Below are 26,225 nucleotides of genomic sequence, written 5' to 3'. Positions count from 1 at the left end.
TCAGTTTTTGCAAACTATTTTAATTAAAATATTAACTTGTTGGAATAGTCCAGGTCTGCACATGATATACATGTAAAAATGGTTACTACACAATTCTTTTTGAATACAAAAAAAGCCAATATGGGATAGCCATCATTTGGATTCAGCATTCAGTCATGCTTGACATTACACAAAGAGATGGGTTGAGAGAATTCTGTTGAAGTAGCTCAATTTAAGCCAGAGACTTTGACCAAATTCAAACCATAACAGAAGCAAAAGAATGAACCCACTGGACTTGCAGGTATAGCCTGTCCCCGCTGTCACTGCTGCTGTTTGTGATAGAGGAGCTGAACTTCAAAACGCTGTGTTAGCACCATGCTCTGGGCACACCCTCCGCTCTCACATGGTAAATCCCGCACCATTTTGGCCTTTCATTTCATTTTTGTCTTTCTTTCTAAACCCAGGAAAATACAGGTACCTTTCCTAAATCAGTTTCGCTGCATTTCAACAACACTGCAATGCAAAAGAATGACCCCAAAACATCCAATTCCACATAAAAACATAGCAGGGGAAAGGACGGGACAATTCATGGTCACCACTTGCCCCGGGGGGCAACCAGAGTCACCTCCATGGGACCACTGCCTCATCCCAGGCTTCCGTCAACTGTTAGTACTACAAAGCTCCTTACTAAGGGGCTGCTCAAACGTATTTTGGTAGAGTTTCCATCTTCAATTAGAGTGATATGCTACGTCAAAGATGCTAGAAATCCCAGTTGGATTCACCGGACACTGGCAGAGAGTTAAGGATTGGGAGTAGATGTTAATTTAGCTAATGAAAGAATGTCGCCCTGTTGAGAGTACTGAACAGCAGCGAGACACTAGAGTATTTACTATATAAATATGTCACATGGACAAACACATTCGGAAAACCTTGCTGTTGAGCCCTATAAACATATTAAAGGCAAATCCTAGAGTTAGCAGCTAGTGTTTTCTTCAAGATGATTAGTGTGCAAGGAAAAACATTTACAAAGAACCCTGGCTGGTCAGTCCCCAAGACGGAAATCTTTGCCTCAAGCCAAACTTCATCTACCTGCTCTTCCCTTAGCCCCACAGTGCTGGCTGACCCAGACCGCCCTGGCACTGGCACAAGAGCATGGGGGCATCTCCAGTTCCCAGCACTAAGGGATGACACGATGCCACAAAGTCATTTGGTTAATGAGACTCCCTGACCCCTTTACCACCGTATGGATTTCACAACCTCCTTTGCTTCCTTTCAGTAGTACAGCAGCTCCAACGAGCCTCTGGAAGTAGTGCCTTCTCGCATGGTGTGATATGCTGCCAAAATATCACAGCATCTCAAGGGACTGTAAAAGTTGTGAAGTATTGCAGCAACAAAAATAATAAAAAGGAGCCTCACATGCAGCAAGATCTACAGTGGTGATGTGGGTTAGTCATCAGCTGGGAAAGAGTCATTGGCTCAGCTCCTCCTGATACACTGGCAACTAAACATTTAAACAGTTGGCTACACTCTACATGTAAACAGGAAATTGCAACAAGCCAAAAAGGTAATAAATTGGTGGATGTAGTGTAATAATGAAAAAACCCGATCAATGGCATTTTGTGACTATGGCATCCTTCAAAATACCTCTGGCATTTGAGACTGATTGGCTGAAAGTCTAACATTTCTGAATGGAGCAAAAAGGACTACGCTGGGCTCCAAGAATTATTCTGATGCTTAGCTAAAATGAGATGTCACAGTATTAGCTGTACAAGTGCATTACTTACGCTCCTCTGCCCAACCTCGTCTGAGCTACCAGCAGCACAGTCAGGGAGTGCCAAAGCAGGAATACAATCTTGAACATTTCTAGTCTGTTCCCTCCCAACAGCTTTATCTACACACTTCTCGGGAAGCTGACCAGTACCTTCTGAGAGAACGTCACTTCTTACATGACACGGAGCGGGCACTTGGGTAGAAGGGCCCTGCTGAGCCCTGGTGTCTCTTGGCCTCTCTTCTCACCCTTCTTCCTCACCTACAAGTCTTTGAAAATGCCTCTTGGCAGAGGCAATACCCTAGAAATGCATCCACTTTAATGACAAATAAAAATGGAACAGAAGATCCAGCTGTTCCTCCCCTAGATGTTGGTTTAAAGGCAGCTCGCCTGTTTTTTGCAGGGTGGCAGTTCGAAATTTATGGACATGGGAGGAGGTCTCCATTCTCCCTCAGACTTCCTATGGATGGCGTGACGAGGGCAGCCTGAGGCCTTTCTGTCCTGTCAGTGTGACAACCACCAGCCAACTCTTCTGACTAATTGCATATATTTCTCAGACGCCCTCCCAAGACCCCTCCAAAAAGTAAAAAACAACAACAACAAAAAAAAACACCCCACAAAAAACCACCCCCCCAACCCCTGCAGCCAAATACTATGACATCCCAGTTAGTAAACACAAAACGTAATGCTTTACAAAATGAATACAATATTCCATGTGCACCCAGCTTCCACACGTCAGCACCGCACTGAGGAGGCTGCTGGGCTGGTGTCTGTAGGCAGTTTCTGTTGGCAGACAGCTCCAGTGGAATTGCCACCCTCAGTTATTGTTTAAGTTATGTATAAGACATGTGTGAACCATTGGATATTTGTGAAGTAACACTTGTGCTCCTGCTCATGCCCTGTTCCGTCCGTCCCCCAGAAGCTGTCCGCCTCAGAGCCTGGGGGCTGTTGCGGACCCCTATAGCACTACTTCGAGGTACCCCCTGCATGGGCCCCGAGGGGTGACCCCATGGCTGGGGTCCACCTTGCATTGGATGGCCCCAAGCTTGCGGTGGGCCACCCATGGGATGACCCCAGTGAGGTCCTGCACCCCCAGTAGGATTGTGGGACCAGCCAGAAGCTCCCGGGTAGCTGTGGCTGAACGCCTCGGGGGAGAGATTAGAAAGAACCATATTACTAAAACCTAGCCTCATGCTTTCTGAGTCAAAGGCTTCGATCTCGCGAGCTTGACGCTCCAGCAGGCTTCGTATCCGTTCGGTACGCTCGTTCTGCAACGCCAGCATCTCCTCTTCAATCTAGGAAGGAAAAAAGAAGAGACAGTCTGTAGGAGTAGGACTTCTTTACAGGCACGGCCTCAAGTCTCTGAATGACTCGTAACAGCAAGGTAACGAGGAACCTGCTCCCCATGTTTCTACATGATACTGGATCTAGATCAGATGTCCACTGACACACAATCTGTTCTGAATGCAAAAGGGTAAGTCTCATAGATCTGCACACGCCAAAGCATGGTGAATACCAGTTGGAGGGTCTTGGTCGCTGTTCCCTGGTGAATACAGAAGTTTCAGGGATGCGAATCCAAAGCCTGTAATGATACTAACAGCTTGACGTAGGTTAATCTTCTAAAGATGCAGCAAAGACTACAGCTTCCATAAAAGCCTACTGGGAAAGCACCTTCAGATACAGCCAAGCACAGTGCTGATACAGTCAGATACCTGCCAACACAGCTTAATGTGACCTTCACTGTTTGTAGCTGAATCTGATGATGACAACTGCTGTTTTCTCCAGGATTCCATGTACGAACCCACATTCAGTTTCCTCTCCAATGTTCACAGACCAGATTTTCTTAGCTCATGTTTTATCATCTCCTATCTACCCCTTTCCTAAATTGGTTTCTCGTGTTTCACTACTCTGATACTTTCTCCAGGGTGCGTGGCTGAAGAAAGTAGGCAGCGATGTTTGAATTGTGTGGCAGATTATTAGCTAGATGATATGCAAGCTAGCAACTCCAATTTCTTTTCCTGTAACACTGTTCCAAATCGTTTTCCAATGGTACTTTGGTAGGGGCACTGGGATCAGCTCTCCAAGTGCAGAAAACACAGGGCTATGGCCTCTTGACACCCAGACAGGGATGAAAGCCTTTCTTACTGAAATCTTTGCAGTCAGGTGGAGAACCAAAGAATCACTCCATTATCTTCTTGCCAGCACTGAAAAACCTACTTCTGGCCTCGGTGAAAAAGACCAAATGGGTAAAAAGCAGCAGCCAAGCCTTTTAGCATAGCTCACTGGTATCTCCCCTGCTGTCAGCAGCAATGCGGCCAAGAGGTGTTATCTTGGTCTGTGCTGAAGGTACTGGGCAGAGCTCGTACTTGCAAGCATTCTCTTGCCTTAGTCAGGGAATATGCAAAGTGATTTCATCTGGAATTTAGGAAACAATCTGCTCCAGTGTGAGTCATCTCCTGAGCCATTTGGGGCTTTCAGAAACAGCCTTATCCACTTGCCTGTTTCTTAGCGCTAGGTGAGTGACACTGACTCTCTCCATAGCGCAGCCTTGCTCACTCCTGCCGAAAGCCACGCAGTGGTCAGCTGCCTTGGAAAAAGCAGAAGAGGAAGAAGGTGCCTTCTCTAACGTTAGCTCTTTAAAATGCTCCACTTGTTTTTTCCAGTCCTACTATCTACGCAGAATCCTCCTCTTCCTTTTTCAAAACTACAGTGTCTTCAGCATGTCCAGCTGCTCGGTTTTCAGGCTTTGTGACAGCATAACACACAGGACTTAGTGCAACTGAACTTTACAGAAACACCGCATTAAAATGACATCCCTTAGAAACGACCTCAGGATGCAGGACTCTGAAGATGAGGTGTCTGAGGCATATGGGAAGGAAATGAGTAAATCTCAAGTCTTTTAAAGACACTCTTGGGATATGCTCATTACTGGTGCAACACAAACAACACAGCATCAGGGTATAGCTCGTACAGCGCCTCTGTCACTGGCACTTAAAGGCTGCGCACTGATGGGGCTGGCTAATCCCTCCTTAGCCCAAGTCAGACCTGTATGCTCTGGTGAGTTACTATGGTGATGGGCACCATCAAAAATAAAGAGCACTGTGCCGAGAAGGCCGCAGAATCCTATATGGACACCCTAACTTCTGGAATCTGGTTTATTATTGAACATCAGGGACTGACTTTGCCACAGGCTATGTATGTATTTGTGCATATAAATTCAGTCATTCATCTTGCACACATACCTGCCCTTTCTCTGGCTGCCAGTTTCAGTTAGCACAGGCATGCACATACCAGGTGACATCATGGAGTGACCCACACCAGAATACTCGCAACTCAATCCTCACAAAAACAGAGCAATGTTACTTCCTCCAAAGAATACCCTTGCAGAAGGAGGATGCATCTACCTTTGCACCCACGTGTTTTCCCTTGAGCTGCCGCTAAGCGACTGTAATCCCAGCAAGAAACAGAGTCTCATCGCTGGTCCATGACTTTGTGACTTGCAATGCGCTAGCACTGCATGTATTGCTAAATAAAGGCTCCCACCTATGGAAACTGAAGGATCATCCAATCTTTTGCTATTCTAATGCAGTAGTCACATAGAGCTGCACAGGGCACACAAACACACACGGGAAAAATTAGGCTAGGTCTTAATTTTATCTTTTCTTTCCTATGCTGTAGCATTGCTAAGCATCCTATCACCATTACTGATGCCAAATGCTTCGCAGGGGCTTTCTATGCACAGAGACTTCAATCCTGGTCCACACTGAAAGACTTACACAACATTATTATTGGTTGATGTGTGTTTCCTTAAGTCACTGGCCTAATTTCAACTTTTAACATAACACTACGTGCGCAATGTATGCCGCTCCCACAGACAAGGAGCAGTGACCAGCAGCAGGCTCACTCTGGCATACTTCTTCCCAGAGCTCTCGGCAGATCGTGCCGCCAGAGGGCAATGCACACCCAGCGTAAATACATACTCAGATGCAGGGCTGTGACGGGAGCTGTCCTCTTCTGGATGGGAGCAAAGGAACTAGCAACGGGGTCTAAACACAGCTTTTACACTTGAGTGCCTCATGGGAACTCTGTTTTCACAAATTCAGTTACTTCTAGAGATTCAAGTCTACTTGCAGGAGGCCAAAGCACAATAGGGACCGTACTGTCTTCTTGGAGATGCTTCCTTGGCTGACCGTGAGGTGGAGCAGTTTTATTCTGATGAGGGCCCTCTATCAGCCCAGCATCCATCTGTTAGCCTCTGGGAGAAGTAAAGTGTGAAGAACCTCGAGGCCACAGAGTAATTGCCCTAATTTAATAACCACCGATCAGCAAAGTTGGGAACTGTTGCGTGAATGGCGATGGCTGGCACTCACAGGGCAAATCAAAGGGGAAAAAATTTGCAGGAGGAAGGCTGACTGTGTATTTCCTTTCACTGACTGGTGCGTTACCCTTCCCCTGGTTTGTGCAGATTTCTATACACACATGTCTGGCACTGCATAGAAAAGCATACTTCAACAACCTTAACACAACATAGCCAATTACAAGCTGAAATCTAAAGAGCAGCAGGTCACCCATGCCTGTGGGTCTGGCTATTTCAGTTTGCTTAGGGAAATGCTGCAGATAGCAGCATTTCTGTAACAAGCATAATTTCATAGTGAAACTGCAGCCTGGTCTCCACAGACTGACAAATGGAGCAGATCTGCAGTAAAATAATACTACCATGAAACACAAGGTCTTAAATACATTTTACCTTTTTCCCCTGCCCCCTCCCCAAAGACACCTACCACCGATACTATGCAAATTCCAAAAGGCCCCCCCTGCAGCTTTAGGTTGTTATTGTCTGTCCTCTAATGAGCTGGGGAAGCTAATCTGCAGCTCAGAGAGAGAAAGAACAGTTCACTTTCCCTTCTGCCCAGAGAGGCACGGCTCCCTCTAGCACCCTTCAAGCAGCTCTATCCCAGACAGAAGCTGCTCACATAGGACGGCTGAGCTGGCAGAAAGTTTAGCTTATGTGTCACTGAGCTATCATCCCAGAGAGGCAAATACCCAAATGATCTGTGTTACTATATACAGCAAGGTAAAAGCAATTTCTCTTTCTATTGATAAGTACAGTGCAATTTATGATCTGAAATATGGAGTGCGCTAATGATGCTCGCCTGCCCATTTTACCTTCTGCTCAAGGAGGGCCCGACGGAGGGATACCCTCTGTTCAAGATCACGCAGCTCCCGATCATGCTGGGCTTCTGCCTGCATCTTGATTTTACTCTGATATGCATTCAGCAGCTCCAATTCTTGCTGCAGCTGCATCTTCAAAACCTGGCACTCTGCTTCCTGTGCTTCATCCAAACGCAGCTGGGAAAGACAGACAATAGAGACGTTTCACTATGGGGTAACCACTCATGACACTCCAGGGGAGGACTGCGGGGAGGGGGAGAGAATGGGATGGGACTTTGTTTTCTTAGCAATACAATTGGTCTCTATTGTACTTCGTTTCACTGAACAGAGGACCTATAGTGACAAAGACTGGTGACAGTGAGCCCACAGCGCTGATGCAAGTGATGCTGATGAGCAGTGGTGCCGCAGGAACCACGATCCATACTGCAGAGACCAGACTGCTGGAGGTGCTAACATCCACAGCTCTCCTTTTGCTAGAGTCAAAGAGAAGATCTCTTGCTCTGTTCAACTGGATTAACCAATTACCTGTACACAGGAGACTTAAGTCCATATCCCTGCCAATGCAGGTCTTCGGGCAAAAGAATATAACGACATAAACCTAAAAGCAACAGGATACTGAACTTTTAACCTTCCCATACATAAATCAAGCCAGCTACCCTGCCTCACAGTGTCAAATTTGTACAGAGTGATGTGAGCAGGACGCAATATGCAAGAAGTGGAAAGAAAACTGGACATTCAGTTGTAGCAAGGACTCAAAGCATTGCTCATGTGGTCATTCCTTAAAGGAGGAATCTCTGAAAAGAAGGAATCACAGAACTTTCACAACACTTTTAACATTACTTCAGATTTACAGTTAAAACTCTGGACTCCTCCATGACTCAATGAACATCTTCCACCAGTGGGACATGCTTTGGTTGGTATCATTGACAAAACCTAAATGGCTTACGACAGCAAGCTGCACATTTTTCAGCGATGCTCTAACAGGGACATTTATGTTGTCAAACCATGCAAAAGCAGTCCTCTGGCCACACAGATGCATCACTTTGCATCTCTGCAACAGCAGCTTCAACTTCAACCTGCCTGAAGGGGGTAATACCTCTTCTCCTCTGCATTTGAATGCTGTTTTTTAAATACAGAGGAATGACTCTGCTGGGTATGGCATGTGTAGCAGGGAAGCAGATAGCCTGCTGTCAGGATACAGATTGGTTAAAATGCAAACATCCCTATTTGGCTGAGGAACCCTGGGTCCCTCAGAGGCGACTCACAGCTTGTGTAGAGAGCATTTCATTAATGCTGTGATCATACTGCTCAGCCAGGATAGCCAGCTTCCGGGTCTGCTCCTCCTTGAGCCGTTTGAGGACAGCTTTATGTTCACTCTTTGGCGTGGTCTCCAGCAGATGGTTTCTCAGTGCTTTGTACTGCCTGGTTTGGATCTTGCATGTATCCTGAAACTGCTTCTTTATCTGTAGTTCTTTTGACTGGAAAGATGGAGGGGACACAAACAAAGAAAAAAACAGCACGTTTCAAATGGAGAAATATCCATTCAAATGGATATTTAGGATTACATTAAGGATATGAGTTCAAGAATCCACAAATGTATATTAACATCTATCTACAGTGCAAGGAGGGAAGCAAAATACACAAGAGGCAATGACTATTGCTGCAGCTGCTTTGACACTGCTACTGTGCGAAACAATTACAATACAGACACTTTTATAACAAAGCTCCAGCCTAAATACAGCTGTCTCTGCACAAAGAGCCTCACATTTGTCACTGGACTGGATCCAGTCCCGGGTGTTGCTTTTCAAGAAAAGTTCTTGAGGGACAGGACTAATATTTATTAGCACCAAAAGCCATACTTACACAGGACTCTGCTTGTATGGCACATATATATGAACAGCACTTAACGTTATGAAAAGAAGCAGATCTGGTGCATGGGAAGGGACAGGGAAAAAGAGCAACACTTTTTCCATTGAGGGTTTGATGAAGATAAGATGTATTCTAACCCTTGATATTACGAGCCTGGTTTTCATAAAGATACTCAAAAAATGGCTGGGAAAGACTAGACTCTTGAAGATGTATGCCACAAGCAACATTAGTATTGTGCTAGTCTAGCAAACAAAACAATTCCCCAGTCCTGCTGGCTTACTGGAGATTGAGTTTTCCCTTTGCACTTTGCCAGCATCTCCGTATTGTTCAGAGACATAACTTTGTGAATGCACACAGGACCAGGAGACATCAATCCTGGAAAAGGTATCTGAATCTGATTTTGCTGTATGACCTTGAGGAAATTAATTATTTTTTTCTTTCACCTGCCTTACCTGCCTCCAGAGCAGCTTGTAAGCTTTAAAACCTGCTAAGTGCTTTAAGACCCTGAAGAGGAGGGTGTTCTGGAGTTCCCTGTATCTTTCTACAGGAGGGCTGGCAGGGATACTTTTAACTAAGCAAAACCCAGAAGTGATGAGTGACGGTGGTTAACTGACAGATAGCAAGGTTCGTCATGTTAAGAAAAAACAAACAAAAACAGCCTAAACCCCCACTTCAGGGCAGTCAGTATACACTCTGGGCCATTCCCACTGTCAGCCACCATGGTGAAATCCTGAAGCACTGGGGGCAGGAACAGAGCATAGGAACAGATTCCTGTCCCTTGAATAAGTCGGAAGAGCTCTGGGATCTGAACCAGAAAGGCAGATATATGTATGTGCATGTCTCCCATCAGCTCCTCCACCGCCTGCTCCTGGCACTAACGCAAGACTCAGCAGGGTAGGTGATAAGCGCAGCACTTGTAGCTACCTAGAAAGATGCAGCGGGATCAGACAATATATCCAGCTCAATTTAGACACCAGCATGCTTTGCTACATAAACCAACAATTCCACTTTGCTAATCTGATGCAGAAAACAGGACAAAGATGGGTTTCATTCAACCCAAAACATAAATCGTGGAGAGGAATACATCGCTTTTACCCTTTCTAAACTCATAGGAAGTTATTTCCCTCCCGGAAACCTTTAGGGTTGTTTCTGCCTGCCCCTAAGGGAAGTGTCAGCAGGTTACACATTCCCATCAGGGACCTGGTCACAGCAAAACACCAGCAATCTATTTTGTCCTCACTTTCTGTGAAGTCTCGCTTGGACACCAGACTGTTTACAGGCTTCCAATCCAAAGGCTTTAACAACAGGAAACAGAAGGGAGGGGTAAGATTTCCAGTCAGACTTCTGACAAGATCATTTTGACCTAGTATTGTGAAATACCAGCAAGAGGGTATTTGCATCACAATTAACACACTCGAAATAATAACAGAGCAGTTTTCACTGAAGGGTGAATTCTAGTTATTGGTCCTTCTGGTGCTGTAATAGCCTGACAGACACTGACCGTTAAAAGTCTACTTTCAGGACAAAGGACCTCACTAAATAACAAAGGGAAAGCCTGGAACACATGCCCTCGAGGGAAAACTTTGCTGAGGAGAGAAACTGAACAAACGGTCAAATTATCTAGTCAAATAAGAATACTCGCCTGCATTAGTCAGAAGCAAGAGAAGAGTTAATACTAGGGAACAATCTCGATAAATAGGGGATTGTACTACAAACCAAACGGTTGTCCAGCAGGCTGCATTATTAGCACTGTGTGTATGCAAAGGTGCCAGATTGACAGCTCAAGCCTAAAATCCTTCACTAATCACAGAACAGCCATGCAAAGCAAAGTGCAAGCTTTCCATGCTCCCTGCAAAACGCTCCAGCCCTGTCCTCACTGGAAAAGGGAAGGGGTTGAAGAGTCTGCAGAGGTGAGAGGGCAGCCAAGTCTCTGTAGCCCAGAGAGACTGTTGATCCTGCTGTCCTGACTGCCAGCAAGGACACAGGAATGGACATGCTGCCCACTCGTGTTTGCACCGCATCACCTTGGGGAGGCAAAACTCATTCATGCTAATCTCAGAAGGATCAACCTAATACAGCTGCTTCAGTTTTATTCAGCTCAGAGTGCAGCGCAGCTTCCCTGTGAAGTCATCAGCTATTTATACACTATATCCTTGGAGATTCTCAACAGTGATCAGATGGTCCCTTGTTCTCACAAGCTAGGTTTTCACTATTTAATATTATTCTAATATTGACAAATCAGGTATTTATTTTTTTTGCTGAAGTTCTATTTGCAAGTTGGTTGTTTTCTCTGTAAGAAGATAACTTGCAGGTGGTGAAAACTAAGTCAGATGGGAATTATCACGAAGAGGAAAGACCTAGAACAACAAAGAAACCCCATGCTCAGTATGCCATACACTCATTTTGTTACTGGCACAGCTGAACACTGGGTGGAGAGAAGAAGTCTGCCTCCTCAAAGGAAATGTACCAGGCAGCTTTGTGAAAGGCCTTATACTCCCTTCTCAGACACTTCAGAATAAACCACTGGACTTCTTTGGATGAAGCGAAGGCTTACAATGAAAACACTAAGAGCCTCAATTACAGAGGCCCTATAGTTCTGGTCAGCCACCACAGTTACAAGGGCAGCATGAGAAACCCATGAGAGCACAACACAGCAAAGGTCAGTGCTAGGAGCTTCCTGAGGACACTGCAGTTGGCTGGTATCTCTCTTTTCCCCCCACGCTCGCTATACCAGTGTACCAGCCTTAATATAAAAACAATAACAAGGTATGCTAGCCAAGACCGATAGTGGAGTTTATTTTGATGCCTGCAGCAAAACAAAATTTTTTGGGTTTTTTTTTTTTGACACTGCTTCATTACAAAATGTATATGGGGGGAGAAGAGGATCAGAAAATGGTGTAGGAGGGAGAAGGGGGGAAAAAAGGGCACTGCAAAGATTAAATGCATTTTAAAACTACCACAAAAAGGAAGGCACATTGCCAAGAACAATAGCTTTTCAAACAAAATGAGGGAACAGTGCTCCTATGGCCTGCCTACAATACACTGCAACCCTGATCACCATTGCTATGGTTCATGTGTATGGTGCTCATAGGGCTGCAGTTGCACCCTGGCAGTTACACAACTTGACAAATATGACACTTTTTTAAAAAGGCATTCATTACAGAATGAGATACCTCTTCAAATTAACAAGCTTCAAAATACCTTGGACCTGCATACACTGCAAATGAGAACTGAGCTGTAATGTACCGCTTTTCCACCACCACCAGCAGCTCGCACCCAGAGCTCCTACACCACTTAGTACCTTCAGGCTCTTGGGCTGCTGCCGGACCTCCATGACGTGCTTACGCCTCAGCTCCCGCTCCCGGCGCTTGTTGTATTCCAGCTGGTTGGTGAGCTCGGTCTGGTGCTGGAGTCGGATCAGCTCACAGCGCATCTTCTGGATGGTACTGAGATGGCGGAACTCCAGTTCCTGCATGGACTCGTGCTGACGCAGCAGCATGGCATGCTCCAGGTCCTTCTGTGTCTGCCTTTTGTTTAACTCCTAACAGGAGGACAGAGGGAATTATTAGATTCTTTGTACTTACTTGGATTTCCGTTCACAACATGACATTCCACTTTGTTCACAAGGGCATTTCTCTCTTTCCAAGGCATTTGAGGATGGAGCACAGAGTTTCTGTCTTATCAGAAGCAGACAGCACCACCACTGGTAATTTTTCCTTCCTCATTTCACTTTTCTTCTTCCTGTTTTAGATGCTCAACAGGATTCACATTAAGCATTTTCTAGAAAGGACTGTAACTGTTGTGTCTGTTGACTTTTTGGATCTAACAGTTCTCCCGCAATGGGGCACTAACCTGAACATTTGATTCTGCATGATCCCCTGAACACCACAGGGATTACCAGACGGCGTTGCAAAACATATGGAACCATTATTTTACCAAAAAACTTTAGATGTGGTAATTAACACTTCAGTGAGATTGGAGTTGGATGGCAGATGCTCCTGTGAGATACATCTCACACAGGTGGCTCCAGATCTCCCTATCCTCTTACCTCCCGAACCAGGTCCTGTTCCAGATTATGGCGGCCAAGGAGCATCCGTCTCTTAAAGCGGCGACACTCCAGCTCCAAGTACTGCCTCTGACGCCTCAGTAAGTTGGCTTCTTCCTCTGCCTGGAAATGCTGGATGTTTTCCTTCTGCTTGGAGAGCCACTCCTGCTTCTCCTTCTTTGGAGTGCTCTGGTTTTCATTCAGCTCCTGATAACAGCAAGGTAATTAATTGTGGAATAGTCACATTAAGCTCCTTAGCCCTGAAACAACTGGACGGACCTGCCTAATAAACTACGTTTCAAAGCCATTCCACCTTGTCCTCTCATGGCTGGTACCATCCCAGCCTCTGCAAAATGCTTCATATCGCATATTTAAGGGAACACCAGGAGACCATTCACAGTGGAGCAAGTTTAACTACAACTTTTTTTTGCATTGGCCATTTTAACCGGCCAAAATGCTGGTTCACGTCCACAGTTTCTAGACATATATATTAGCTCAAAACATTAAAATGATGGTTTGCCACTGAAAACAAAGACACTTGGAGGTCCTGCCATACTGCCTGACAAATGTTTTTACAGGCTCCCAAAGGACTGAGAGCAGTCATCCTATCTCATTTACAAACGGTGTTCATACAAAACTCCAGCCACATGAAGCACATCAGAAAATATGTGTCTTGCTTGATCAGAACACATACACGTTTTGTAAGTAACTCATCAAGGCAGGGCCACTCACTGAGACTCCGTAACTTACAAAAACAATATAAAGAAGTTCACCAGTGAAACATTAAGGCCACAGCTTCCACATCTGTATTGAATTCAATATATAGCTTGAAGCATCTTTGGCAAAAGACTCTGCTTGCTTGAATTGCATACTAGAGATGTCCGTACAGTAACTAGACTTGTCGTGATACATTTCAACTTAAGTATGAGACAGAACTGCTCTCTATTTCATCAGTGTTTCTTGGTGCTCTGTGATCTTCTGCCCACTTAGAAAAAGATTCTATGTTGTTATAAAAAGCCCACGCTACTATAGTTTTTGTTAGATCTTTCTTGGCTTTGTTGCTCTTTACCCTTTTTTTCTCCTGGGAAACGTCTATGTTTGGGAATATTCCCCTTTGGAGCAAGTTCCAAAGTTGCGTCACACAAGTTGATGGTCAAGCACTAAATGGTTCTTTCAAAAAAATTATTTATAGTGCTTATGGTTTCAGCCACTCCTGAATCTTTGATTCTACAGTTTCTCTGCATTTCACAAAGGTCATGATTTTCACTACAATACAGTGATTATTAAACTATTACATAGCTTTCTCCATTAAAATTAAATAGTGTTTTACAGATATTTTCCTTAAAAAAAAAATCTGCAGGTCATCTTTACTGCTCTGTTTTCTTGCTGCTGCTACAGAAGTATCATTTAAGTGATAAGAAACTTCACTAACTGCTGCATTGCATGGTCAATATCTGCAGCAACAAGGTATGAGAAAAATGCTCACGACCCTTCTTAAACTACTTTTTTTCCCCACTCCTTAGGATTGCCAAATTTGCATGTTTCTGGCTAAAAGTAATACTTAAACAATGGAGAAGTTTGTACTTTCACGAGATAAACATATAGGTGCCAATACATAAATAAACCCTCTTACTCTAAGGTCAAAGATATGAAACAAACGCAGTACGTACAGGACTCCGCTCATGAAATGCGGAACTTGCTGTGATCCAGCGAAAGATCTCTTGAGCACAGTGGCACTTTTATTTCTGTTCACTGCTCTCGCACTGTATTGTACAGTGTACTATATTCACATTTCTCACTACAAATGAGTTACCTCTTTCAGCTGCTCTTTACGGAGTTTATATTCTCTCTTCTGGGACTCCAGGAAACTGTTCAATTCTTTTTTCTGTTGGGCCTGAATATGCTGTTGAAACTTCTTTTCTTCATTGGCCATCACTTTAGCCTACAGCAAATCCAGCAGCAAATCAGTTTGAGTCCCAATGGATTACAGCTCATGCTCCATTTCAGCCCCAACTCATGGTACAGTCACCACGATACTCACCATGACTTTGAATAAGTGAGAGTCTCAGGACCTTGCCCTCACTCTCTTCTCATTCCAACCCCCCCATCAACACACCCAGGAGTCCTTTTTCAGCGCCTCGTTTCTTCAGCCCTATTGGTCAGCTAGTCTTGCCTAACAAAGTCAACACCTTATGATAAACTATACCCTTAGCCCTCCACAGAGAGATCCAAGATGAACAAAGAATCAATAATAATCACTGTAAGCGGCACCACTTCATTATCAATTATTTAAAAGCATAACCCCCCCATATCCATAAGCAACTAGATGGTGAACATTTAAGTGTAGCTGGCACGTTTCTCTGCAGGCTAATCTGCCTCCATAACACTTGATGGCAGTCAGTTATTGACAGCATAGACATAGCAAAAGAAAGGAAAACCCTTACAGTATGTTTTCTGGGGTCAGTATACTATCATTTAGTATAACGCACTGTGATGAAGGACATACCTTTCCTCTAGTTACATAAACCCCTTAGTGTAAGGAGGTGATGTATTAGCCTTTTTCTAATTAGCAATTTGCTTGGCTCCTGAAAACAGACATGTAAGAGACTACAATGTCATCTCTTCATCAGTGAGGGGAAGTGGACAATTCAACGTAATTAACAAATATAGACTGGTCTGCTAAATCACAATCTCCTACCTCTTTTTCCATGGCTGCTTGGTGTTTTTTAATTAGCTTTTCCATTTCTGCAGCAAAATTGTTACGCTGTGTTTCGAGATCTTTGTCCAACCTGAGGCGATGCTCGTCCATCTCTGCCTTCAGTTTATTCTCTAATGCCATCAGTTGCTTCTGGTGTTGCCGTCTCATACGTTTATAGCCAGACATCTGCTCTCGGAGTTCAGAGTCTTGTTCGTGTTCCTGCATTTGCCTTGTCACCTAGGCAGGTAACCACATCGGGCCAAAGTAAGTTAATGCTGCTTAATCTGCTTTTCAGCAGTCTTCAAACCACAAAAGAAAACTATTCAGTGAAGAAATATGACTTTGTTGTAAAGAAAAGCACACATCCTAATGGCAGCAGAGCAGATTAAAAACTGAATTCTGCTGTAGAAGATAAGCTCACATGGGTTCCAGCAGAAAAACTGTACAATTGTTATAAAGGTGGTACCAAATAATGCCTTTTTAGTCCACTGCAATGAGTGTGCATATATACGCACACACATAAATATACATAATATGCATATGAAAATAAAAGCCAGCTCATTATTATGAACAGTTCTCTGCATTCTGCTAGACATATTGGTTTTGAAAATATCTAATATACACAAATTACATTTGCCCAAGTGTCACATTTAAGCTTTTATTAACTTACATTAAACTATTTCAGTGATAATATCTCAGTCAATGAGGACAGCTCATATTCTGATGAAATCCTAACAGCTCTAAGTAGTTTCATAGCCCTATGTTCAAAGGCATCCCTCCCTATACAACTGCATCAAAATAAAAACCTTAACATACCAGCGATGCTGTGCGTATAGTAGCAAAGTGCTCTCGGTTGCGATAATGAGACTTGTGGCGAGATACTTGGGGAGGAGACTGGGGTTCTGATGCCCTTGTTCGAGGATCTGATTCCTCTCTGTAGTTTTCTTCCTCCTTATCAGCAAATATTAATGTGAGAGAATAAAGAGAACCTGTGTTACTACAGGTTTTTATTTTGGTCTGGTTCAAAAGACATTTAAAAGGAAGAAAAAACATTTTACATTCATCAGCCCTGAAAGATCCTCCTGCCAGTAAGTTGGATGAAGGAATATACTGCAACAAGAGCTCTGATCCAGGATCTTTGCTTTTGGAAACTTCATTGCACATTTTTATTACTAAGAGGTAAATTACTAATTAAAACTGAAAATGAGAAAAATAAATGGAAAACTGAAAAATTAGTTAAACAAAACAGAAAAGCTATAAAGTAGATGATATCAAGTCTGAAAGACAAAACCAACATCTTTGTACCCCTGAAAGACAGAGGAAGATTTTCATTACACTCACTACAGAAATACCTCAGAGCAAATTTTTAAATTTGTCATGGTGTATTCCACATTCTTATTTTGAGTTTGTCATTCATCACAGAGCGATTAGTAGTTAGATATGATATACTAATTAACTCCCCGAGGAAATACCTGCGTCTGTTGCATATCTGGGCAAAGAACAAAACGTTCTAACCACACCTATCATTAGCCAGGGAAATGTTACTGGTTTGAGAAAAGGTGTGATAACCCCTCCACAGCAAGAGCAGCATGGTTCAGAGGGCCACTCCCCAGTTTATCCTTCATCATGCCAGAGTGCTCCATTTTTTTTTCTGCGCATCTTTGTTCATTAACCAAATAGTCAAGTCAAGTGCTGGGAAGCTGTGTGGCTTCAGGAACGGATTTCAACCACTGCTGTGGGTCTTGTATTTAAGAATTCACTAACTAGGGGATAAAAAGGAGAAACTCGCACATCCTTCTGTCCCATGAAGCACTGCTCTGCAAGTTAAGGGCACTGAATAAACCTATTTACAACCTGCCATTCCAAGTCCTCACGGTACAACAAACTGGTTTTGAAACAATTTAGTTAGTAAAATAATTTTTAGTGAATCAATAGAAATAACTTATCTTCACAACCACCTTCCAAAGTTTCCAGCGCATACTAATATATTGGGACACAATATCAGAACCTGCAGATAATGATTTAGGATAGGAAGCACTCGACTTTTTGTCATCGTACCAACCAAATCCTCTCCCGCTTTACACCTTCTAAGTTATCCAAGCAAAAATCCAATGCTTACCGGTTTTAAATGAATGACAGAGCTATTTGACATCACGGTGTGGTCCCCCTCCATCATATCGAGCTCGCTCTTATCATCTGAGGCATCTGGAAGACTGTTAACACTACTGCTTTGGCTACTGGCACTGATAGACATACTAGGAATGGACTGATTGCTTCCGACACTATTCACTGTTCCTGTCCTGCCAACACCGTGATCTTGTTCCTAGGAGAAAGGAATCATTAAGAAAATCCAAATCCATCATAGTTGTGTCTATGGACGTTACCAAATGAAATGTTCATTCCATTCCTTTCTAAAGGCATCTACCTGCCACGTCATGGCAGTTCCCACCCTCCAGGCATTGCCATGAAACATTTCTCTTGTGGGATGCTGGGGAGAGAAAGAATCAACCTTGTCAGGATTAACTGGCTGATGTCAGATTCTTTTCAACAGCAAGCCTGTTAACAAGCTGAATTCTATCATGTATCAGCAACAGTGTGTCACCAGAAACTGTTCTGACATCAGCATCATCTAAGTGCTCAGCTGGGACCCTGCACCTCACATGATTCCTTTCTGTACATGAGAGAACTGCAATTCAGAAAGTCTCAATTTCTGCATGGTGATTGCAGCATGCAACCCAAAAAAGACAAATAAGTTTCCTTCACGACTTTTCTTTTTTTTTTTTTTTAAAAAAAGAGTACAAATAGACTAAAAACGACATTCTCCAGACAAAACTAGAAGACTGTCAAGGGCCTTGTACATATGGTCAAAAGAGAAGTTAACTGCAGTTGCTGAGAGTCCTCATGAAGCCTTATAAACAGGCAAAGAAAGCTAGGATTTACAGAACTGGAAGCTAACTGTTCAAGCATGAACACATTGCAGAGCTTTATGCCAGCACTGGGCATCTACCCTGTTTGTGCCTTGAGGTAGCTTTATTCCAAGCACACAGAGGAAGACAGAGTTTACAGCCAGGTGTGTAAACAGCCTCCATTCGTTTTAGCAATATCTGAGTTGTGGTTATTTAAACGACAGCATCATTCTCTGGTTCAGTGATGAAATCCAGTTTCTCTCACCTCCTCCTCCTCCTGTGTTTCGACTGCAGGGCCATTGTGCGCCTCCTGGAAGAGGAGCTTCTTCATTTTACGATACTGCAGGTTGTCCAGTTCTCTCACTGCATCCTTTGTTCTCTGAATCAAGTCTATTAACACTGTTTCGGGCCGCTCCCGAAGAACAAACATGTGCTGCAGAACACACAAATAGGTGAGTGACCTCTTATGCCTCCAACGCACATGCTTTGAGGATAAAATTATGAGCTCTAGTTGGGTTTGTTAGCCCTCTTCCCTGCACAGGAGGGGAATACCTTCACAGCTTACGTTGGTGCTATTTTTAGACTTCATGATCCATATAGATTTCAGAGTGATTGCTTTCTGATGGGAGACATCCACCAAAAAGTAAAGATGTAAAAAAACCAAAAATGGTATTTCACGTACCATGAAAACAGGCTCGGTTTAAACCTAGACTTCTTTGGACGCTGGGGTATTTAGAGACGTTATCTACTTGTGGTTTAGAGGGGGAAGAGCAACAAATAACATATAAAAGCTAAAGGTGTTAGACTAGTTAAATATCTCTAACCAAATGTTAATTAACTCATCAGCTAACTCTCACTATAAAACCCTTTTCCTTGTTTAGAAAAGCTTGAGAAACAAATATTTGGCATACAGCTCTGAGTCATAAAATAGGCTGTGAACCTTCAAGCCTGTCCCTAGAACAGTTAGCCATATTATGCTCTTTTTTTGGAAATATTCACTGCATTTCACTGCAAAGGTGGCTACATTTCGCCAATAGGTAAAACAAGCCCTGTCTATGTACGTCAGAAGCAGCTTTTGCAGTCTCCAGATGAAATGTGCTGTGCAAGCATGAGTCATTATTAACACCACCGCTAGTTTCATTTTGTTCCTTAGGAGAACTGCACTGCCATTTCCAACATGTCACATTCCCTACCTGTCCCTGTAATGTGGCATGCAGCTGTTTCAGACTATAGATTTTGAAGGAATACATTCACAAACGTTTAATTTCCATCAATGTTCTCTTTAATTGCAGTGCATTGCTCAAAATAAAACCAATCTGCAGAATTCTGAAATGGCAGTATTACACACCCACACCGAAACCTTTACTGGATAATTGCATTTACTTTCTGAATACACAGTTTTTAAAGAAGCAAAAGTCCTCAGAACCATTTAAGTAAAAATATGCAAAAAGGTGATGCTAAAACCTTCATAAATAGCATCGATTTCCCTGCAATGCAAAATTTTGGAAAACCGCTGTTTAGCAGAAACATGTCTGGGATTAAAAAAAAAAAGTCACGAGCACTGTGAAGAGAATGACAAGTTAGCAAAATTCTGAATGCCACCTGATGCCACAAAGGAAATCCATCAAAGTCACACAATAAAGCAGCTCTAACACCTAACTTCTATGCGAGTTGCATTCACTTAGGAACATGTCAGCTTTTTGCAACAATCTACCACATTGGCTTTGTTTCCAGACTACAGCAAGGAAAATAAAGTATCTGCAGCATACAGGAGCACAAATGAAGAAAAAAAAGGCTAAGAAATAAAGCAGGAGAAAACCTGCAGATGGCTGAGCCTTATTCATGTCAAGGAAAAGTACGGGGAAGAATAACTGCTTTCTTCTGCCCCCTTTCCCCCAGGGATACTATTAGAACAGTGAATTTCAGTTCTACATGTAAAGCACATAGGTGATGGAAGAGGATAAAAAGCCTTTAGGGGTATATATAGCATAGAATAAAGAGGGAAGTAACGAGAGGTATTTGTTAACTAAGGCATGGCAGCTCTGTCAGGATTAATTATAATCACGGGAAGGATAGACTGAGCCTAAGAAACCGAAACTCTCAACAAGTTGATGGTCATCCAGTGTCACTTGCTGGGGCATCCTTTTATGATGAGAACAAGGCTGGCTTGGAGAGTCACCTGGGGAACTGCCTGAGACACTGCAAAGGGGCAGTAAAGCTAGGACCGCCAGCTCGGTACACGCCACAGCACCCTCAGCTCAAAGGTGTTAGGGATAACGGGCAGAGAGAGCATCGTTAACCATAACCGAGTACGGTAGGTGAGACAGAAGAGGGTCACAGGGCATGGCCCCTTTAATACCATGTGGAAAACAAAAAGGACAAGCAAGCCAACCTTCAGAAGCTCCTCTGATGTAGGCCTGTCTTGAGGAATTTTCTGGAGGCAAGAATCTACGAAGTTTCGAAAATAATCAGACCTGTGGCAAGGAAAGAGAAAAATCCAAACGAACCTCTGAGTTAACTACCCAGTTTAATTTTCAAAGCTCATTATGGAATCAAGACATTCACATTTGCGCACTGCTAGTAGGAAGAGTGGGGAGAAACCACACAGACCCAGTACTTCATACTACAGCCTCTGACATCCCTAGTCAAGCCAAAGCCCACCGCTATTACTAGGTAGATCCCTTTAACCTCAGCTTCCAAACAAAGTGTTTCAGCTTAAGAATGTAAAGATATGGGGCAATTCAAGAGGAAGGGAAGTTCTGTATAAAGGCAAACACCCACATGTCTCAGTGCGAGTATCAATCCCATCAAATTCTGTATCGCACGAACTCTTCAAGGTCTCATCAGAGCCCCTGCCCCATTCCACCTCTGTGTGCAGATGTTTCATCTGCAAACTGTATTAACACACAATTCCTGAAATGCCTTTGGCCCCTCAGACACAACTCCTACACTATTGTGCAATCTGTCACTAGTAAGACTTAAGGTCATGACTTGTTTTGTAACATCTCTCCCTCCGTAAGTTAAAATTCTGTATTTTGCCCTTTCTTCCTCTGAACACAGGTTTTCAGAAGGGCAGGATTATACCACAAAAACAGCAGCACATCAGTTGTACAGGTTTTATTTCTTTCCTCCCCCACCGTCCCACCATGTAACAGGGGGTTTTGCTACTGCAATTTTTCAGTAAATTAAATTATTGCATTTCTTGGTCAGAAAAATGCATAAAGTTAGTTGGATGATTTGTCAAGCACCAGGCTGTGGACTAGCCTAACCAGAAAATCTCAGAAGCAGAAAAAAATTTCTAAAAATCCAGCACAATGTTGTTACAGGCCTAGGACTATAGCTCAGAAAAACATAATTAGGAAGTTTTTAACTTTTGAAATTAGTTGACTGTGTTTGCTGTTTCAGAAGACAGTTGTTGAGGCTGGGAGGCACAAAATGTTACTGCTGTGCTTTATTCTTCTGAAGTTTATGCAACAGACACTTGCCGCACACAAGCAATGTCTTCATCTTGCAAAGCTGAAAATACTTCAACAAAGCAAGATTTAGGAATTGTCAGTGTGGTTTGTGATTTAAAAAAAACACTAAACCCCACATTTTTGGCTAGCCTGGGAGCATCAAAAGTTTACTGACCCATGAACTGAATTTTTTACAGGATCTTATGTTCTTCCAGCAGTGCGTCCTGTTTTTACTACATTCTAGAGTCTAAAATGCATATTTAGTGATTGGTCAATTTTGGGTATAAAATGTATAGTGAACCTAAGAAGAGCCTTCCAGCTCACATCCTCCCAACAGGAACCCAGCCATTTCAAGAACTCAGCATGACAAAGCACTCCATTTACAGCAATTCCCTACAACATTCCTCCCTCAGTAATACTCACCATTCATTAGACTGTAGTGTAGGGGATTCATTCTGCGCTATGTGATATAAGGCACTCATTGCGTTCATATTAAACAAAGGAGGCTTCCTTTCCGCTACACACAAAAGAAAATAATTTTTATATAGGGAGATAGTCTCATGTTTTTGCTCTTTTTTAGTTTACAACCCTTTAAAAAAGAAAACCACATCAGCAAAATCACTGTTGCCTGAATACAGAACCCCAAACCAACCCTACCCTGCAATCAGACAGATATGTTGGCATATGTCCTATACCATTGCAGAAGATGAAAGCACTTTGAAGATCAAATGCCTTGTCCTCTCAAGCTTTTAAATTATGTGGTTTATCATAGTTGAGTTCTCTGACTCATTTTAATGTACTAAAATAGGAGTAAGTTAACAATAAGCTCTTTACTCGGTGTTTAGCCACTAAGCAGTCTTGGTTTCATACCCCTCTCCCCTTTTTTTTTTTAAGCTACAGTTGCTAAAAAGCTAACAAATATTTAATTCTAGCAGGACAGCAGTGATGAAGAAAAAGCTGGTTACAAGAACCATCAAATCACACTTAACTGACTAAGCACATGGGCAGGAAGTCAGTAACAGGCCAACTCTTTATACTATTTTGAGTTGCATTCTCTTTGGCTCTTCTCTCTCTTTCAAGCTTGTGTTACTCTTATAGACTGACACAGCATGAAAGCTTAATGAGGAAGGAGATGATCTCACTGTAACAACAAAATTGAAGCTTCATCAGAATGTTTATGGGGTAAACCTATAAAGCTCAGCCTCGCCATAAACATTCCAGAGAAGCTGGTCAGGCCATGAGGATGTTCCTACACTAGTGACAATGTAACAGAAAACTTTCCTTCCCAAAAAAAAAAAAACAAGGAAAAAATAATGCTACTTTTCTTATTCTGCTTTTTAATTTTGAGTCAAATAGTAGCAGTTAACTATGCATCAGAGATCACTGTTCACTCATTGCTATCAGAGGACGGAGACTAAGCCCTATAAATTCCTCAGAACGGGTAAATTGAGGAGTTAAGCCTTTCCTCAAATGTAGCACTTTACCTTCCCTAATCTGTCAGATAACTAGTTGCTGCTATCAAGGATCAGACTGATTATTCATTAAACTATTTTAACTGACCCCTTAAACTATTTTAACTGACTGTTCTTTTCTCTTAACTCACCCAAATAAAATAAAAATCCTTAGGAAACACTGAAATTGAGGCCTCAATGAGGCCATTTCTAAGACTAAGTAATAGTTTGAGAAGACTACTAGATGTCTCATTTTTCTTCCTTCTTCTCATGCTTATTCAAACCAACACAAATGAGAGAACCACACCGACCAGCCTACGATGCTCTACCATCCTGACCTAGTCTCACCTCCCACCTCGCTAGAAGCCCTAGACGAAGCCTAACGCTTCATATTGCGAAAAGGCAGCGTGCAGGAAGGCACCCGGGGGTGTGGTGGCCATGAGCTCACTGCATTCCTGGAGTGCTGCAGCCAGCCAAGTCTCCTTACTCCACTCAGAGCAGGATTCTGTCATGACAGTCACACCCCTTCAACTTGCTTTATATTGGCAACCAAAAACATCTCTGCTCTGAAGAAAGAATCTATTTCACATCGTGGAAGAAAATGAAGTTGACAGTTTGGAATGCCAGACAGCATTTTTAGCTAAACTGTGCAGTTCACATGGATTAACGTGTTCCTCAGAGCTCTTGCTGCCCTGCCGGGCTGCTCCTCCACTGAGGTCGGTCTGTAGTATGAGCAATGAGATCTGACAAGGATGGTAGGACAGCCTCAGGTGCAACGAGCAGCACTGAACCTCACCATCCCAAGAAAAACTAACAGCTAAGTGCTTCTACAGAGCTGGATCCTGATGAAAATCTGAGTAGTGCTGTGCACGGTGTTGTGCTTCAGAGAGTGTATTTCTGTTTCAAAAAAATACTGCATGTTGAATTTAAATAGAATGCCATACTAACATAGTCCTTTTAAACTGGCATTCTGCATTAAGGACTCTGTTCTAATGGCAATGCCATAACTTCTTTTGGTTTTAGCTTATAGGTTACCACTTCAAAACTGGACTATTCCACATATTTTTCTTTTTTTTTTTTTTTTTAAAAAGAGATTTTCCAGCCAAATCTGTTCACAAGTGACAACATACACTGAATATAGCTTTGAAGCTGTCCACTTACCCCAAACATCATTTTTGCAGAACTCGTTAATATATCTTACATATTCATGCAAGCAATATCAATTTATACCACTAAATATACTTTCACACTGGCACTTTTAACGGTTCATTTCTAGAGCTGCTCAGCAAACAGAGTGTTTTTCAGTTCAGAAGTAACTGCGTCTCCCACAGAATGTGAACAGCTTCAGTGATACAGCTTGGATATTTTCCTTCTCTAGATAACTCTTTTTCTTTGGGTAATGAAAACACCAGTTCAATAAACATCAAATTGGAGAGTTGGTCTTGAATTCTAGAGAGCACATTTAGCTCTCTTCTCTAAAATGCAAGTCCCAGAGAAACAAGGACAAGGAAGGAAGCACAGATCTTCTGCACTATAATTCAGCTGAGTAAGTTCTAGGTATTAAATAACTCCATTTTATAATTCTTCAAAGAAAATAACTTACCTAACTCAATACAGGTAATTCCAAGAGACCAAACATCTACTTTGCCATCATACTGCCCTTCATCCATGGCTAAAATCACTTCTGGGGCCATCCTAAAGAAGGAAATTGGTGCTCATAAAAGTCTGGGCAACAGAACACATTGTCATCATCAGTATTTCAATGAAACAGGCTGTTTCACTGATTTCAGCTACCGTAAACAAATCATTCCCCAAGGTATCAGGCATGAACATGGGATCCTGGGAACAAAGAGCAGGCACCCACACTAGTACAAGCTGTACGGAGGCTGCGCGATGTTTTCCTGTGCTTTGCCCAGCTCTCCATTTATGAGTATCGCCACCTTCTCGCCCTCCCACATTTCCAATAGTTTAGCTGGCTGGCCAACTCTGGTGAAATAATTATAGCATGCAGTTGTGTAAACACCACAGATTAGGTGTAAGAGATCAAAAGCATACAAGGGATCTGCAAAGGGTTTTGTTCAATGAACCTGGCCTTTCCTATGAAAGAAAAAACACTTCAGTTATTTCAACAACCAGACGCAGTGAGAACATATGAATTGTCAAAACCACTCGGGGGAGTGATTAAAATATATTACAGATGATTCAATCCCACCTCTACCACTTAAAGTCAGGCTAAGTAGAACAACAAAATATTTTTATTACTTTTTGTGAACTACAAATACAAGGATTCACAATTTCTTGAAGTCAGAGACTAATTACTATTTAATCTTTTTTTGCAGAGTACATTTTATCACTACCACAACTGTAAGTTACAAAGCTAGCTCCAATAAAGCCCAAGCATATTAAACACCGAATAAATGATCCTTTTACTTCACAAAGCCAGAAATGCGTAAAACTCTTGGCTTACCAATATGGCGTCCCCACAAATGAGTTGGCAGGAGATGCTATGGAAGCAGACCCAAAGTCAGCAAGTTTCACCTGTCCTGGCTCTGTCAGCAGGATGTTTCCTGCCTTGATATCTCTGGATATAGAATACAAATGTCAGTATCATTCCTCTCCGAGAAAGAAAACCTTCTATAGGACTGATTACAGAACACACCAGTATTCATATGTTCAAGCTGCAGAATACCCACATTTCCTCCAAATACAAAAATCTTTAACCTTTAGGTTAATAGCTTAACAAGGCCCTTGGTCATGGAATCTAGTTTGTCTTAAAAATCAACTTAAAATGGCACACGTGGATAAGCTTCACATACAGTTCAGCAAAACCTTCTGAACCAACTATGTCCTTTATAAATGTTTTTCAGAAAGTCCTAATAATG

General features: G+C 42.7%; 1 protein-coding gene across 4 annotated transcripts in view; it reads right to left on the bottom strand.

Moving 5' to 3' along the window:
• TAOK1 (TAO kinase 1) overlaps window positions 1-26,225 on the bottom strand; it is a 36,623-nt gene continuing 10,398 nt past the window's right edge. Inside the window, exons 6-19 of one of the 4 annotated variants that reach the window (XM_059829411.1) lie at window positions 25,811-25,924; window positions 24,947-25,038; window positions 22,316-22,409; window positions 20,830-20,911; window positions 18,703-18,870; window positions 17,651-17,854; window positions 16,348-16,548; window positions 15,532-15,768; window positions 14,647-14,775; window positions 12,837-13,040; window positions 12,090-12,329; window positions 8,185-8,397; window positions 6,914-7,096; window positions 1-3,042 (exon numbers count right to left, since the gene is read on the bottom strand). In XM_059829411.1, the coding sequence (XP_059685394.1) occupies window positions 2,581-3,042; window positions 6,914-7,096; window positions 8,185-8,397; window positions 12,090-12,329; window positions 12,837-13,040; window positions 14,647-14,775; window positions 15,532-15,768; window positions 16,348-16,548; window positions 17,651-17,854; window positions 18,703-18,870; window positions 20,830-20,911; window positions 22,316-22,409; window positions 24,947-25,038; window positions 25,811-25,924 (2,623 nt within the window). In that variant the 3' untranslated portion in view covers window positions 1-2,580. The remainder of the gene's footprint in view (window positions 3,043-6,913; window positions 7,097-8,184; window positions 8,398-12,089; window positions 12,330-12,836; window positions 13,041-14,646; window positions 14,776-15,531; window positions 15,769-16,347; window positions 16,549-17,650; window positions 17,855-18,702; window positions 18,871-20,829; window positions 20,912-22,315; window positions 22,410-24,946; window positions 25,039-25,810; window positions 25,925-26,225) is intronic. The other 3 variants (XM_009808767.2, XM_009808768.2, XM_009808769.2) reach the window with 3 other exon arrangements.

Source organism: Gavia stellata, chromosome 25 (assembly GCF_030936135.1).
Source record: "Gavia stellata isolate bGavSte3 chromosome 25, bGavSte3.hap2, whole genome shotgun sequence".
NCBI lineage: Eukaryota > Metazoa > Chordata > Aves > Gaviiformes > Gaviidae > Gavia > Gavia stellata.
The sequence above is the reverse complement of the archived record's forward strand: the minus strand, read 5'-3'. Positions and strand labels throughout refer to the sequence as shown.